The sequence below is a fragment of the Choloepus didactylus genome, chromosome 14 (genome assembly GCF_015220235.1).
Source record: "Choloepus didactylus isolate mChoDid1 chromosome 14, mChoDid1.pri, whole genome shotgun sequence".
Lineage (NCBI taxonomy): Eukaryota > Metazoa > Chordata > Mammalia > Pilosa > Megalonychidae > Choloepus > Choloepus didactylus.
Genome location: NC_051320.1, coordinates 49,744,707 through 49,762,440, shown reverse-complemented (window position 1 = coordinate 49,762,440; position 17,734 = coordinate 49,744,707). Strand labels below are relative to the sequence as shown.

Below are 17,734 nucleotides of genomic sequence, written 5' to 3'. Positions count from 1 at the left end.
CTCTCTGCCCTGTGGACCTTTCCTTAATGGCCCTGGTTGCTTTGTCTCTTAGCATTTCAATAACCCATTAGATCTGTGAGGAGGGCCGTTTTTTTTTTTTTTTTTTAATCCTTTTTTCTTTTTCTAAAACAATTACTCTAAGAAGCCCAATACAGAAAGCTTCAAAGACTTGCAATTTGGGCAGGTCAAGTCAAGAGCAGAACTAAGAGAGCTCTGAGACAAAAGGCAATAATCCAGTGGCTGAGAAAATTCACTAAACACCACAAGTTCCCAAGAAAAGGGGGGTGTCCGCTCACAGCCATCATCCTGGTGGACAGGAAACAGTCCTGCCCATCGCCAGCCCCATAGCCCAGAGCTGCCCCAGACAACCCAGTGTGACGGAAGTGCTTCAAATAACAGGCACACACCACAAAAATGGGCGTGGACATTAGCCTTCCCCGCAACCTCAGCTGATTGTCCCAGAGTTGGGAAGGTAGAGCAGTGTGAATTAACAAAGCCCAATTCAGCCATCATTTCAGCAGACTGGGAGCCTCCCTACACAGCCCTGCAGCCCAGAACCGCCCTGGGGGGACGGCACTCACCTGTGACATAGTACAGTCAACCCTCAACAGAGGACCCGGGGTGCACAGCCTGGAAGAGGGGCCCACTTGCAAGTCTCAGGAGCCATACGCCAATACCAAGGACTTGTGGGTCAGTGGCAGAGACAAACTGTGGCAGGACTGAACTGAAGGATTAGACTATTGCAGCAGCTTTAAAACTCTAGGATCACCAGGGAGATTTGATTGTTAGGGCCAACCCCCCCCCCCCCCGACTGCCCAGAAACACGCCCCATATACAGGGCAGGCAACACCAACTACACACGCAAGCTTGGTACACCAATTGGACCCCACAAGACTCACTCCCCCACTCACCAAAAAGGCTAAGCAGAGGAGAACTGGCTTGTGGAGAACAGGTGGCTCGTGGACGCCACCTGCTGGTTAGTTAGAGAAAGTGTACTCCACGAAGCTGTAGATCTGATAAATTAGAGATAAGGACTTCAATTGGTCTACAAATCCTGAAAGAACCCTATCAAGTTCAGCAAATGCCACGAGGCCAAAAACAACAGAAAATTATAAAGCATATAAAAAAACCAGACGATATGGATAACCCAAGCCCAAGCACCCAAATCAAAAGACCAGAAGAGACACAGCACCTAGAGCAGCTACTCAAAGAACTAAAGATGAACAATGAGACCATAGTATGGGATACAAAGGAAATCAAGAAGACCCTAGAAGAGCATAAAGAAGACATTGCAAGACTAAATAAAAAAATGGATGATCTTATGGAAATTAAAGAAACTGTTGACCAAATTAAAAAGATTCTGGACACTCATAGTAGAAGATTAGAGGAAGTTGAACAACGAATCAGTGACCTGGAAGAAGACAGAATGGAAAATGAAAGCATAAAAGAAAGAATGGGGAAAAAAATTGAAAAAATCGAAATGGACCTCAGGGATATGATAGATAATATGAAACGTCCGAATATAAGATTCATTGGTGTCCCAGAAGGGGAAGAAAAGGGTAAAGGTCTAGGAAGAGTATTCAAAGAAATTGTTGGGGAAAACTTCGCAAATCTTCTAAACAACATAAATACACAAATCATAAATGCTCAGCAAACTCCAAATAGAATCAATCCAAATAAACCCACTCCAAGACATATTCTGATCACACTGTCAAACATAGAAGAGAAGGAGCAAGTTCTGAAAGCAGCAAGAGAAAAGCAATTCACCACATACAAAGGAAACAGCATAAGACTAAGTAGTGACTACTCAGCAGCCACCATGGAGGCGAGAAGGCAGTGGCATGATATATTTAAAATTCTGAGTGAGAAAAATTTCCAGCCAAGAATACTTTATCCAGCAAAGCTCTCCTTCAAATTTGAGGGAGAGGTTAAATTTTTCACAGACAAACAAATGCTGAGAGAATTTGCTAACAAGAGACCTGCCCTACTGGAGATACTAAAGGGAGCCCTACAGACAGAGAAACAAAGAAAGGACAGAGAGACTTGGAGAAAGGTTCAGTACTAAAGAGATTCGGTATGGGTACAATAAAGGATATTAATAGAGAGAGGGGAAAAATATGACAAACATAAACCAAAGGATAAGATGGCTGATTCAAGAAATGCCTTCACGGTTATAACGTTGAATGTAAATGGATTAAACTCCCCAATTAAAAGATATAGATTCGCAGAATGGATCAAAAAAAATGAACCATCAATATGTTGCATACAAGAGACTCATCTTAGACACAGGGACACAAAGAAACTGAAAGTGAAAGGATGGAAAAAATATTTCATGCAAGCTACAGCCAAAAGAAAGCAGGTGTAGCAGTATTAATCTCAGATAAAATAGACTTTAAATGCAGGGATGTTTTGAGAGACAAAGAAGGCCACTACATACTAATAAAAGGGGCAATTCAGCAAGAAGAAATAACAATCGTAAATGTCTATGCACCCAATCAAGGTGCCACAAAATACATGAGAGAAACACTGGCAAAACTAAAGGAAACAATTGATGTTTCCACAATAATTGTAGGGGACTTCAACACATCACTCTCTCCTATAGATAGATGAACTAGACAGAAGACCAATAAGGAAATTGAAAACCTAAACAATCTGATAAATGAATTAGATTTAACAGACATATACAGGACATTACATCCCAAATCACCAGGATACACATACTTTTCTAGTGCTCATGGAACTTTCTCCAGAATAGATCATATGCTGGGACATAAAACAAGCCTCAGTAAATTTAAAAAGATTGAAATTATTCAAAGCACATTCTCTGACCACAATGGAATACAATTAGAAGTCAATAACCATCAGAGACTCAGAAAATTCACAAATACCTGGAGGTTAAATAACACACTCCTAAACAATCAATGGGTTAAAGAAGAAATAGCAAGAGAAATTGCTAAATATATAGAGACGAATGAAAATGAGAACACAACATACCAAAACCTATGGGATGCAGCAAAAGCAGTGCTGAGGGGGAAATTTCTAGCACTAAACGCATATATTAAAAAGGAAGAAAGAGCCAAAATCAAAGAACTAATGGATCAACTGAAGAAGCTAGAAAATGAACAGCAAACCAATCCTAAACCAAGTAGAAGAAAAGAAATAACAAGGATTAAAGCAGAAATAAATGACATAGAGAACAAAAAAACAATAGAGTGGATAAATATCACCAAAAGTTGGTTCTTTGAGAAGATCAACAAGATTGACAAGCCCCTAGCTAGACTGACAAAATCAAAAAGAGAGAAGACCCATATAAACAAAATAATGAATGAAAAGGGTGACATAACTGCAGATCCTGAAGAAATTAAAAAAATTATAAGAGGATATTATGAACAAGTGTATGGCAACAAACTGGATAATGTAGAAGAAATGGACAATTTCATGGAAACATATGAACAACCTAGACTGACCAGAGAAGAAATAGAAGACCTCAACCAACCCATCACAAGCAAAGAGATCCAATCAGTCATCAAAAATCTTCCCACAAATGAATGCCCAGGGCCAGATGGCTTCACAGGGGAATTCTACCAAACTTTCCAGAAAGAACTGACACCAATCTTACTCAAACTCTTTCAAAACATTGAAGAAAATGGAACACTACCTAACTCATTTTATGAAGCTAACATCAATCTAATACCAAAACCAGGCAAAGATGCTACAAAAAAGGAAAACTACCGGCCAATCTCCCTAATGAATATAGATGCAAAAATCCTCAACAAAATACTTACAAATCGAATCCAAAGACACATTAAAAAAATCATACACCATGACCAAGTGGGGTTCATTCCAGGCATGCAAAGATGGTTCAATATAAGAAAATCAATCAATGTATTACAACACGTTAACAAGTCAAAAGGGAAAAATCAATTGATCATCTCAATAGATGCTGAAAAAGCATTTGACAAAATCCAACATCCCTTTTTGATAAAAACACTTCAAAAGGTAGGAATTGAAGGAAACTTCCTCAACATGACAAAGAGCATATATGAAAAACCCACAGCCAGCATAGTACTCAATGGTGAGAGACTGAAAGCCTTCCCTCTAAGATCAGGAACAAGACAAGGATGCCCGCTGTCACCACTGTTATTCAACATTGTGCTGGAAGTGCTAGCCAGGGCAATCCGGCAAGACAAAGAAATAAAAGGCATCCAAATTGGAAAAGAAGAAGTAAAACTGTCATTGTTTGCAGATGATATGATCTCATATCTAGAAAACCCTGAGAAATCAACGATACAGCTACTAGAGCTAATAAACAAATTTAGCAAAGAAGCGGGATACAAGATTAATGCACATAAGTCAGTAATGTTTCTATATGCTAGAAATGAACAAACTGAAGAGACACTCAAGAAAAAGATACCATTTTCAATAGCAACTAAAAAAATCAAGTACCTAGGAATCAACTTAACCAAAGATGTAAAAGACCTATACAAAGAAAACTACATAACTCTACTAAAAGAAATAGAAGGGGACCTTAAAAGATGGAAAAATATTCCATGTTCATGGATAGGAAGGCTAAATGTCATTAAGATGTCAATTCTACCCAAACTCATCTACAGATTCAATGCAATCCCAATCAAAATTCCAACAACCTACTTTGCAGACTTGGAAAAGCTAGTTATCAAATTTATTTGGAAAGGGAAGATGCCTCGAATTGCTAAAGACACTCTAAAAAAGAAAAACGAAGTGGGAGGACTTACACTCCCTGACTTTGAAGCTTATTATAAAGTCACAGTTGCCAAAACAGCATGGTACTGGCACAAAGATAGACATATAGATCAATGGAATCGAATTGAGAATTCAGAGATAGACCCTCAGATCTATGGCCGACTTTTCTTTGATAAGGCCCCCAAAGTCACTGAACTGAGTCATAATGGTCTTTTCAACAAATGGGGCTGGGAGAGTTGGCTATCCATATCCAAAAGAATGAAAGAGGACCCCTACCTCATCCCCTACACAAAAATTAACTCAAAATGGACCAAAGATCTCAATATAAAAGAAAGTACCATAAAACTCCTAGAAGATAATTTAGGAAAACATCTTCAAGACCTTGTATTAGGCGGCCACTTCCTAGACTTTACACCCAAAGCACAAGCAACAGAAGAGAAAATAGATAAATGGGAACTCCTCAAGCTTAGAAGTTTCTGCACCTCAAAGGAATTTCTCAAAAAGGTAAAGAGGCAGCCAACTGAATGGGAAAAAATTTTTGGAAACCATGTATCTGACAAAGGACTGATATCTTGCATATATAAAGAAATCCTACAACTCAATGACAATAGTACAGTCGGCCCAATTATAAAATGGGAAAAAGATATGAAAAGACAGTTCTCTGAAGAGGAAATACAAATGGCCAAGAAACACATGAAAAAATGTTCAGCTTCACTAGCTATTAGAGAGATGCAAATTAAGACCACAATGAGATACCATCTAACACCGGTTAGAATGGCTGCCATTAAACAAACAGGAAACTACAAATGCTGGAAGGGATGTGGAGAAATTGGAACTCTTATTCATTGTTGGTGGGACTGTATAATGGTTCAGCCACTCTGGAAGTCAGTCTGGCAGTTCCTTAGAAAACTAGATATAGAGTTACCATTCGATCCAGCGATTGCACTTCTCGGTATATACCCGGAAGGTTGGAAAGCAGTGACACGAACAGATATCTGCACGCCAATGTTCATAGCAGCATTATTCACAATTGCCAAGAGATGGAAACAACCCAAATGTCCTTCAACAGATGAGTGGATAAATAAAATGTGGTATATACACATGATGGAATACTACGCGGCAGTAAGAAGGAATGATCTCGTGAAACATATGACAACATGGATGAACCTTGAAGACATAATGCTGAGCGAAATAAGCCAGACACAAAAAGAGAAATGTTATATGCTACCACTAATGTGAACTTTGAAAAATGTAAAACAAATGGTTTATAATGTAGAATGTAGGGGAACTAGCAACAGAGAGCAATTAAGGAGGGGGGAACAATAATCCAAGAAGAACAGATAAGCTATTTAACGTTCTGGGGATGCCCAGGAATGACTATAGTCTGTTAATTTCTGATGGATATAGTAGGAACAAGTTCACAGAAATGTTACTATATTATGTAACTTTCTTGGGGCAAGGTAGGAACATGTTGGAAGTTAAGCAGTTATCTTAGGTTAGTTGTCTTTTTCTTACTCCCTTGTTATGGTCTCTTTGAAATGTTCTTTTATTGTATGTTTGTTTTCTTTTTAACTTTTTTTTCATACAGTTGATTTAAAAAAGAAGGGAAAGTTAAAAAAAAAAAAGAAAAACAAGGAAAAAAAAAGATGTCGTGCCCCCTTGAGGAGCCTGTGGAGAATGCAGGGGTATTGGCCTACCCCACCTCGATGGTTGCTAACATGACCACACACATAGGGGACTGGTCGTTTGATGGGTTGAGCCCTCTACCATAAGTTTTACCCTTGGGAAGACAGTTGCTGCAAAGGAGAGGCTCGGCCTCCCTATGGTTGTGCCTAAGAGCCTCCTCCCGAATTCCTCTTTGTTGCTCAGATGTGGCACTCTCTCTCTGGCTAAGCCAACTTGAAAGGTGAAATCACTGCCCTCCCCCCTACGTGGGATCAGACACCCAGGGGAGTGAATCTCCCTGGCAACGTGGAATATGACTCCCGGGGAGGAATGTAGACCCGGCATCGTGGGACAGAGAACATTTTCTTGACCAAAAAGGGGATGTGAAAGGAAATGAAATAAGCTTCAGTGGCAGAGAGATTCCAAAAGGAGCCGAGAGGTCACTCTGGTGGGCACTCTTACGCACACTTTAGACAACCCTCTTTAGGTTCTAAAGAATTGGGGTAGCTGGTGGTGGATACCTGAAACTTTCAAACTGCAACCCAGAACCCATGAATCTCGAAGACAGTTGTATAAAAATGTAGCTTATGCGGGGTGACAAGGGGATTGGGAAAGCCATAAGGACCACACTCCACTTTGTCTAGTTTATGGATGGATGAGTAGAAAAATAGGGGAAGGAAACAAACAGACAAAGGTACCCAGTGTTCTGTTTTACTTCAATTGCTCTTTTTCACTCTAATTATTATTCTTGTTATTTTTGTGTGTGTGCTAATGAAGGTGTCAGGGATTGATTTAGGTGATGAATGTACAACTATGTAATGGTATTGTAAACAATCGAAAGTACGATTTGTTTTGTATGACTGCGTGGTATATGAATATATCTCAATAAAATGAAGATTAAAAAAAAAAAAAGAATCAAGGATACTGGATTGCAGTTCAACAGTTCCAGGTATTTCTTCCTAGCTATTCTAATACACTAAAAACTAAAAAGGGATATCTATGTAATGCATAAGAATAATTTCCAGAATGACCACTTGACTATTTGTAATGTCTCAGCCACTGAAACTTTATTTTGTTTCATTTCTCTTCCCCCTTTTGATCAAGAAGCCTTTCTCAATCCCATGATGCTGGGCCCGGGCTTAACCCTGGGAGTCATTCCCCACGTTCCCAGGGAAATTTACATCCCTGGGAGTCATGTCCCACAGAGTGGGGAAGGCAGTGAGTTTACCTGTAGGGTTGGCTTAGAAAGAGAGGCCACATCTGAGCAACGAAAGATGTTCTCTGGGGGTGAGTCTAAGGCACCATTACAAGTGGGCTTATCCTGTCTTTTGCAGTAACAAACTTCATAAGGCAAGTCCTAAGATTGAGGGCTTGGCCTACTACAATGATAATCTCCAATGTTTGTGAGACTATCAGGAATTTCCCAGGTGGGGAAGTTTAGTGTTTCCAGTTTTCTCCCAGATCCTTAAGGGGGCTTTGCAAATACATTTTTATTCTCTCCCCAAATTACTCTGGGATGTATTTGGGCTTCATGCTAACCTGTACAGACCAACCAGATCTCATCCTCTATTAAAGGTTCCATGTAATTAAGATATTTGAATAAACTGACCATACAAGTTAAATTGTATAATAGTGTCCTACAGAAAATACAGATTTTCCGCCAAATAAACATCTCTTCTTTTGGTCTCACATAGAAGTTGAAGTTTTTAAAACACAGTCAATATCATTCTTTTCCCTTTAGTCTGTTTTACCTTAGTCCTAAGCAAGTCTGTTTTGTTGATATCTCTAATTAAAGTCTGATACCGTTTTCAGCTTCTAACCATTTGCTATATGGGGTAATGCTGACAGTCATAGCTGCTGAACTGTGACTCTGAGTCTCAGGTGTCACACAGATACCCAAAGTTCCAGGAACTGACTACGTTGTATACAAACAGCTCATCATATCAGAATTTAGAAATAACCATTACAACTCATGAATAGAAGTGACTGCTGTTAAGAGCTTACAGTCTAGGAACCTTTACTGTAAGCCTTCCCCTCATAATCTATGCTCTTAGATTCAAGTCTCAGTGTTTGCACATTATAGTTAGTTCATATTAGTGAGGCATTATAATGTTTGTTTTTTCAGTTTTGGCTTATTTCACTCACCATACTGTCCTCAAGGTCCATTCACCTAGGTGCATACCTCACTACTTCATTTCTTCTAGCCGCTGCTCAATATTCCATTGAATGTGTACACCACAGTTCACCATTCCATTTATCGGTTGATGTACCCTTAGGTCACCTCCATCCGTTGTGAATTGTGAATACTGCTGCAGTTCTTCCAAGTATATACCCAATAATGGGGTTGCAGGACCTATATGTCAACCCTGTAGTTAGCTTCCTGTGGAACCACTGCACTGACCTCCAGAGGGGTTGCACCATTCTGCTTCCCCACTAAAAGTGAATTGGTACATCCCTCTTTCCACATTTTCTCCAGCACTTGTATCCCTCTTTTTATTTTTTAAACAGTTTTATTCACATACCATGTAATCCATTCTAAGTAAACAATCAGTGATTCTGGTATAGTCACATAGTTATGCTTTCACCTCTATAACCTATATGAGGACATTTCTATTTCTTCTGCAAAGAAAGAGGAAAAGAAGAAAAAAAATAAAAATATAAAAGTTAGAAGAAAAATAAAAGTAAAATGCAATGAAAAGGTCAGACAACAACATCACCACATCATCCTGTCTCACAGCAGTTCGGTCCCTCCTACGCCTGCCTTTTTTTTTTTCTTTGAGGCTTTTTTGCCTCTGGTTTTGTTGCCATTAGGGTATCCTACCCTGGGGAGCCAGCAGAGGTTGATCCAGAGAGGTTCGTTTAGTGTTTAGGTGGTCCGGCAAATAGAGTCTGGACTGAATGAGTGCCCCTCTTGAAAACAGTTCTTCTGTTGTCTGTTTTTGTCCCTGGGGGCTCTTTTGTTTGTGGTGCCCCTCAGCTACTTGTTTTCTGCCTTGTGTCTCTGTGGACTTGGATCCCTGTTCCTGGATATGCATGGGGTTCTAACTTACTGCTCTGAGTGGCTTTATGTTCTGGGCTCACGGCAGGAGCACACAGGCCGCACTGCCTTTGTGTGACTGTTAAGCTGTGCAGGACCAAATGGGAAGAGGGATCTGGATTGGTGGGTCCAGGATGTAAATCTCCTACCTGATTTTGGTGTTTGTTGGTTTTTTTTTTTCTTTCTTCTTTTTCTTTGATTCAGTGTTTATGGAGTCCTTCTCCAATCTCTGTTGTACTCTAGATTTCCAAGCAAGTGGGGTTTGTCCTTTTGTAGTTGATTCTGAGTGGTGAGTTTTCCAGGGGATGTGTTACGTCACCGTTTTGATGTTGTTGCTCTCCCACACTGCATTTTTGAGTTACGATTAAGTAGCAGTATTTAGTGAACAATTTGTAATGATTTTGAAAGAATCTGCCGTTTATTGTGCTAGTAATTTCTTGGCCTTCTAGGCTTAAACATGTGAAATTCCATTAGCTTCCAAGAATTGCCATGTCACTTTTAAGGCTATAAATCTGTACGTGTATATAAAGACTTACTTTCAGAGTAATTTAGCTTGTAAATTATTGATTTCTGATGGGTTTTGATTGTGCCAATAACCAAACAAACAATTAGGAGACTGAACATTTAAAGAGATAATGGTTTTTTCCATCCCCAAACTTGCATTTCATTTCTTCTGTTTACAAACAAATCTGGAGGGAAGCAATTAGTTAACGGTTTATCATTATAAAATATTTAATGTTCATTTTAACAGAATGCATTCTTGTGTCTAAAATTTTTATTTAAAATCTGTTATTTTTCATTAGGAAGAAAAGGAGTTAGGAGAGAAAAGAGCAGCTGAACTTACTTGCCTCACTGGACTGTTTGTCCTTAGAAGAACCCAGGAAGTCATAAATAAATATCTTCCACCCAAAATAGAGAATGTAGTCTTTTGCCGACCAGGAGCACTACAAATTGAGCTTTATCGAAAACTTTTGAATTCTCAAGCTGTCAGATTCTGTCTTCAAGGATTGTTGGAAAATAGTCCACATCTCATATGTATAGCAGCTCTTAAAAAGCTATGCAATCATCCTTGCCTTTTGTTCAACTCTGTAAAGGTAAGTGGTATGTAAGACCATGTCAGGGATATGAGAATTCTATATCTTATGAATTCAGGAGGGCAGATTGTTCTAATCCCTGGGATTGCATTTGTGGGTTTTCTAAAAGGTCTGCAACCAATCCGGTATTGTTCTACTATAGATCTTATCCAGCCTTCTGGTTGTTTTTCAGAGCAGGTTCACAGTTCTAGAGCTGAATTAGGGTTAAAATGAGTTTGAGATCCTGCCTTCTAGAGTTTTGGCTTGATGCCCTTTGGCACCTTGTCTATACTGTCCAATCTCCCTTCCTATTTTATGTTAATATAGTCAGTCAAATTTTTTAGTGCAATTTTATTGAGGTATATTCATACAACATACAAACCATCTGAAGTATACAATCACTGGCTTTCAGTATCATCACATACATACATCTAAATGATCAATTTTAGAACATTTTCATTACTCCAGAAAAGAAATAAAAAAGAAAACTCAAATCATCCCATACCCCTTATCCCCTCCTATTATTGATCCATAGTATTGGTGTGGTTCATTTGTTACTGTTGATGAAAGAATATTAAAATATTGCTGTTAACTATAGTCCAGTTTGCAATAGGTACATAATACCCCTCTATTATTAACTCCTTGTAATATTGTTGTACATTTGTTCTAATTCACGAAAAATTTTTTTATATTTGTCGTTAATCATGGACATTGTCTACCACAAGATTTACTGTGTTAAACATTCCCATGTTTTAACTGCCATCTTTCCTTCTGATGTAGTCAGTCAAGTTTTTGTTTTTGTTTTTGTTTTTTTTGGACCCATTTTATTTTATTATTTTTTAATGCAGTTTTATTGCAATATACTCACACCGTATAATCCATCCAGAGTATACAGTCAGTGGCACACAGTATCATCATATAGCTGTGCATTCATCACCACAATCAATTTTCTAGCATTTTCATTACTCCAACATAAAGAAGCAAATATAAAAAAAATATAAAAAAATAAGTCAGTCAAGTTTTGATGAGGGAATTTTAATGGGGAATCAGAGATGTACATATATAATCTTCTGGTAGAGAAACAATGTTAGTGATACTCTGCTTTCTATATTTAAATCTGTTTTCTTCACTGAATATATAGTGAACTTTTTCACAAGTTAAATCCTTTCTGAAGTATGATTTTTAATGGCTACTTAGCTGAACTGACCATTTGGATATTTAATGTACATAAGGCAGTTTGGGGGTATAGTAAGAATTTTTTGTTTCGGAGTTAGACCTGGGTATTTCAATCCTCATGCTACTACTTTTCTTTAACCATGTGGGAGTTTAATGATGTGTAGGTTAAATCCATGATCCTTAGTTTTGCCATCTGGAAAGCAGAGAAAATAATAACTTCTTGATAGTGTTATTGTGAAAATTTGATGAGATAGTATGGAAAGAACCTTAGTAGAAGGCTTGGCCATAAAAGTTGCACAGTAACTATCATACCCTTTTGTCCCCAGCTAACTTTTTGTTAAACAGTAAAATCATATTTTGTAAACAGTGAAACTTTGATGCTACATTATGCTTGAGGTCATTAATTATGTACTAGAAAATGGAGTGATCATCAGAATTCTTCAAGTTTATTCTACAGTAGTTTATGTTAGTTTATCATAGGAGAATTCAGCTTTATGTAACTGCAGCAGACAAGATTATAGTAATTTATCGATCAACTTTTTAAGAAACAGATTTTATATATGGTGATAAAAATTAAACCCTTTGGGTATGATGCCCAGCAAAAATAGAAGCCAAAAATTCTTCCTTTAAAGGGACACTATGATAGCCCAGAATGTGACAGTTAAGTTAAAGTCTCTTCTCACGTTCTTGAGGAAAGCATTAGGGGACTAGAGTATTTCTCTATTGTTTCCATATGTCCACTAGTAACAGGTATAGGATAGTATAAGGTTCACATATGGTGCATATTTATAATTAGAGACTTTCAGAAAAGGCTTTCCTCTAATATCACAGCAAATAAGGAGCAATGAAAATGGATGAAACAAGCCTTTCACATGCCTAAGTCACCTGCTTTAAGCAGTTGTTTATAGATGAGTTCCTATTGAAACTAGGTTCTTTCCCAAGTTTAGTCAAGGTGATGTGTCTCCCTTTAGGAAATGTAAATGAAATGTAACCAATAAAAAATCATAACTCATAACTAAAGGATATTGGTTTACGTAGAGGCTACCATCTGTGTTCTGTTCAGGGGAAAGAGTGTTCTGATGAGCTGATAATGAGAAGTCTGACTTGTAAATCCCTATGATGGAAATGATGCATAATGCTGTCATAACATCAAGATATTATCCATTAGTTGATTTGTAGTTAGGGGTATAGATTATAATCTCCTGGGAAGCTTTTTAAACTACACTTGTCCCAGTCTCAACACATACCTACTGATTTAGACTCTGAGAGTTAGACCCTGCCTGGTATGAGGATTTTGGATAACCTTTCCTAAATGATTCTAATTTCTTGTTCCTGGTAAAAACTTGTTCATTAGGATTACCCATCTTCTTTGTACTCTGATTTAATATTCACCATATAGTCTTATACTAGTGATTTGGCTTCCCCTATAGGCCTTCTTTTATAGGACAGAATGCATAGACCAATTGGTTTAAGTAGACAGATCTCGGTGAGTCAATTGATTTTCCTTCCAATTTATTGTTCAGTCTCTTGATTTGATTAATAGGAATCATCTCCCTAGAGTTTAAGCATATTCAATTTTTTGAATGTGAAAAGCTGTGGACTAGGCCATGTATCTGTTATCTTTTGATGACCTGTCTTTAAGAGACCTAACCCGAAGCAGCCAGCAACCATCTCTTTCATCCTCTATAACTCAGTGACATAAATATCTTAGGGTCTCAAATATTTTTAAGCAAGTGAGTTTACCCAAATATTGATTTATTTGGGGAATAAGTAGATTAAGATTATTACTATGTGCCCAGCATTTTGCACTAATGGCAGGTTAAGAACAGGGATTCCCTGCCTTTAGGTGATTCTAGTATTATTAAAGAAGGAAGACAGCACACATGAAAACAATAAGGAAGTATTAAAAATGATATCGTTAACTACTCAATTAAATAGGCCAAAGTTGAAATATACTGTGTATACTGTAAAGGTTAATACCCAATGCCAAAAATCAAACAAAAAAAAGGGCTATGAATAGTCAGGTGAACTTTGCATTGGGTCCTCAGGTATTGATAAGACTGCTATAATTGGGCAGAAAAATGAGGAAGCCTTCCAGGCTGGGGAAGTAGGTTGAATTGAATAAAGTTGCAAAAGCAGTGATGAATCGGGTAAATGTGAGGGAGGACAAGGAGACTGGCAATCTCAAGAATTTAACCTAAAAAGTGACATAGTCATTAATAACCATAATGTGTGGTTATGTGTTCACATGTGAACGAGGTGATTTTGTGAGGGGAATTGCAGAGATGCTAATAATCACTTTGGAATAAAATTATTCTAAAAACTTAGTAAAATAAAAAAATATTGTTATAAGTAAGAATAAATTTCTCTAATTTATTGGTGGCATTGTTCTTTCTGGAAGAAGAAAGTGATGAGATTGAGAAAACTATGGTGTCTGTTTTTGAGTTTCATCTGAGAGGTACTGTGTGAAGCCCACAAGTCAGGAGACAAAAACAATAGCAGGCAAGAAGGAAGAGAAAGAGAGGAAATTATCAATGCTGACAAATCTCAGGATTTGAGGGCAGACAAATTTTTTATCAATAGTTGCCCTTTTATTTCCCTCTCTTATTTTTCTTTCTCACCCATAGTTACATATGGAAAATAATTGTGTGCTTGTAGGGTTTAGGTAGCAGGCATCAGGACTTCTCTATAATTAAGTAGGATGCATGTAATTTTTCAAAAATGATCACATCATGGCCTGTAAAGATTTTATGTTACCTTAGTCTTTTCAGGTAGCTATTAATATTTTTTTTTCCATAACTGGGCATTTTTTCCCTCTTAAAAACTAAAAAAGTAAACATGAACCAGTGTTAAAATCATTTTGAACAGGAAAAAGAATGTAGTTCAATTTGTGATGAAAATGAAGAAAGGAGTCTATATGAAGCCTTGATAAATGTGTTCCCTGTTGACTACAACCCTCTCGTATTTACTGAGAAGGATTCGGGAAAACTACAGGTGCTGTCAAAGCTCTTAGCAGTTATCCATGACCTTCGTCCTTCTGAAAAGTAAGAGATTAATTTAATAAACTGCTTTTATATTCTCATGAAATTTTGGCTTGGACTAGGTTTTTCCTTTCCATCCTCCCCTCCTTCCCCTTTAATAAGAAAGCATTAAAAATAAGTTAACTTTTCTTCTTTCGGGATATTATGGTCAGCTCCCGATATTCTGTTAACTGGGAACTAACATTGTGTCTGCAGATTTTTGTTTAAGAATAGCTAAATGTAATGTAGATGCATTTTAAAAACCTAATGATCTTTTGATATACAGCGCCTAACTTGTTTCTCATCTTCAGTGTCTTTCTTTTACTGACCCTAAAATATTGATATTCCTTAGGGTTTTCTCCTTAGTCTTCTTTTCACTCAAAACACTTGCCCTGTGAGATTGCTATCCCTATAGTTTCAAGTGCACCTATATATAGTGTTGATTCTAAATCTATATCTCTAATTGACTCTCTTTTCTAAGTTCCACATATTTATACCTGTTTCATGATGTCTAAGTTTATCTGGATGTTCTGTAGGACTTCAAGCTTCACATGTCCCAAACCAGCTTCATTATCTGCCATTGCAAACTTTTCCATTATTCCTTGGCTTGATGAATGGTACCATAATGCAGACAAAATATCTAAAAGTCATTCTAGACTTTTTTAGCCTTCTTTACTAACCTTCGGTCAGTTATTAAATTCTGCTGATTTTATTTCTTAACCTCAGGAATGCATCCCCTTCTTTGTGGTACCAAGATTTTTGTTTTAATTCTAATACTTACTGATTTGGATTATGACGGTCTTTTCTTTACTTCCTTTTTACTTTCAAGACCATTATATACTCAATATTACCCTACATTATTTTTCTAAAATATAAATATGAACATGTCTCTCCTTTTATTAAAAATTATCCAAAGACTCTGAGTTGTCTTCAGGGTCATTTCTAAACTTTATCACATTGGGTAAGACTCTTCATGATCTGGCTGTTACCGACTTGTCCAGCCTAATTTCTTACCACTTCCCATTTACCATGTGGTTCAATCATGTCAAACTACTTGCAGAGCCTATAGTTTGCTCTGCTTTTCACCCTCTGCTCTTGCATATTACAGATTCCTATGCCTGGCATAACTCCCCTTCTCATTCTGCTAGTCAGTGTTCCTTGTTAAGACTCAGCTGAGATGCTGTCTTCTTTTGGAAGCTTCCCTGCCTTAGACTGAGTTAGATGTTCCCCTTCTGTACTCCCATAGCATCCAGTACATACTCCAATGGAGTTCTCTCACATTATATTATAATCACTGGGTCTCTTATAAGTCATTACCTATAGTTCAGGGACTGTGTCTTAATTATCTCTGTAGGAGCTATTGGAACTGTATTTGTGAATAAATGCAAGAATACATAAAAACAGATTGCAAAATAATAATTATATTTAATTGTCAAGGAATGCTTCTCTTTGGAGCATTTATGGTATCATTTGACTTCTGCAGCTTTTTTTTTTCAATTCAGTTTTATTGAGATACATTCACATACCCTGCGATCACCTACAGTGCACAATTAACCACCCATAGTACCACCATACAGCTGTGCATTCACCACCAAAATCAACCCCTGGACACCTCCATCACTCCACAAAATATAAAAACAAGAACAAAAATACAAGAATAACACCCAAAACATCCCATCCTCCTGTTCCCCCACTATTCATTTAATCCTGGTTCCCATTCCTCTACCCATCCGTCCACACACTGGACAAAGGGAGCGCAAGCCACAAGGTCCCCACAACCACACAGTCACACTGGGCAAGCTACACAGCCAACAATCATCCCTCAAAATCAAGGCCACTGGGCCACACCTCAACAATTCCAGGCACTTTCCTCCAGCCAATCCAATACATCAAAAACCAAAAAGGGACATATATACAGTGCACAAGAACAACCTCCGGAATGACACCTCAACTCCATCCAACATCTCCCAGCCACCGAAACCCTACTCTGTCTTTCTCTCCTCCCCCTTTCAGTCAAGACGACCATTTCAATCCCATAGTGCCGGGTCCAGACCCATCCCTGGGAGTCATGTCTCATGTTGTGCAGATTTTTAATTTTATTTTTCCTAACATCAAAGTAACTAAAATGAGAAGGCTTTCTGTAAAATGTTTAATAACTCTTTGATTAAAAGATTTTATTAGATAATATTTTATAGGTACAAAAGCATACGTGTAATGTATATATGTAGGTTGTGACAGTTTGAATTTAAGGCTGAAAACCTTTACTTTGACTTCTATTTGCATCTTTTTTACTAGATTTTTTTTCCCCCTCTTCTCTGAGAGATGGTGTGGGGAGATACGTAGTATTTGTTGAAAAAAGATAATTGAGAATTAGAGAGGAAATTAGAGGAAATAAAGTTATGGACATATGTGTGAAAATTTATCCTTAGAGATGTTGTAGGGGAAATTTTCCCTCTTGTAGGTGGAAGGAAGAAAGAAATGATGAGGTAAAATATAATTTGGAGGAAGGGGTTGGAATGGAGTAATTTTGACTGCTTGTGGTTCCCTAAGAAAACTGAATCCTGCTGTGTCCCATCAGAAAAAGAGCCCTTCTGTCAGAGGAATAGATAGTATGTTTGCCTGTTGCCTCAAATTATCTGAAGAGATGGCTCTTTCTTTTATATAGCCAATTATAGAGGCCAGGTTTTCCAGAACTGAGCTGCCCGTGCACAAGCATTCCCTTAAAACTTTAAAAATATATTGCTGAAAGTTAGTAACAATGTTTGATTTCAGGCATAGTATTACCATCTACACTTAACAGCTGTTAGCATTAACTTGAACCAGGTAGTTTTAATGTAAGGCTACAGGCAGAACTCTTTTAGAACATATAGTACTTTTGTGCACATTAAGAAGGCACCTTCTCTGGGCAGATGGATTAGAACCAGATGCCTCCTTTGGATAGAGGGATATCTGAGGACTCCTGACTTGTCCAGCAGGTAGCACTTTTATAGAATTTTAAAAAAGGTCACCTTTTCTTCCTGGTTGTTGTGTTTATGTACTAG

General features: G+C 37.7%; 1 protein-coding gene across 5 annotated transcripts in view; it reads left to right on the top strand.

Annotated features, from left to right (window-relative positions):
* RAD54B (RAD54 homolog B) overlaps positions 1-17,734 on the top strand; it is a 177,217-nt gene that overhangs the window by 133,131 nt on the left and 26,352 nt on the right. For all 5 annotated transcript variants that reach the window (XM_037803339.1, XM_037803335.1, XM_037803338.1 and 2 more), the window contains 2 exons: positions 10,228-10,518; positions 14,542-14,717. In XM_037803339.1, the coding sequence (XP_037659267.1) occupies positions 10,228-10,518; positions 14,542-14,717 (467 nt within the window). The remainder of the gene's footprint in view (positions 1-10,227; positions 10,519-14,541; positions 14,718-17,734) is intronic.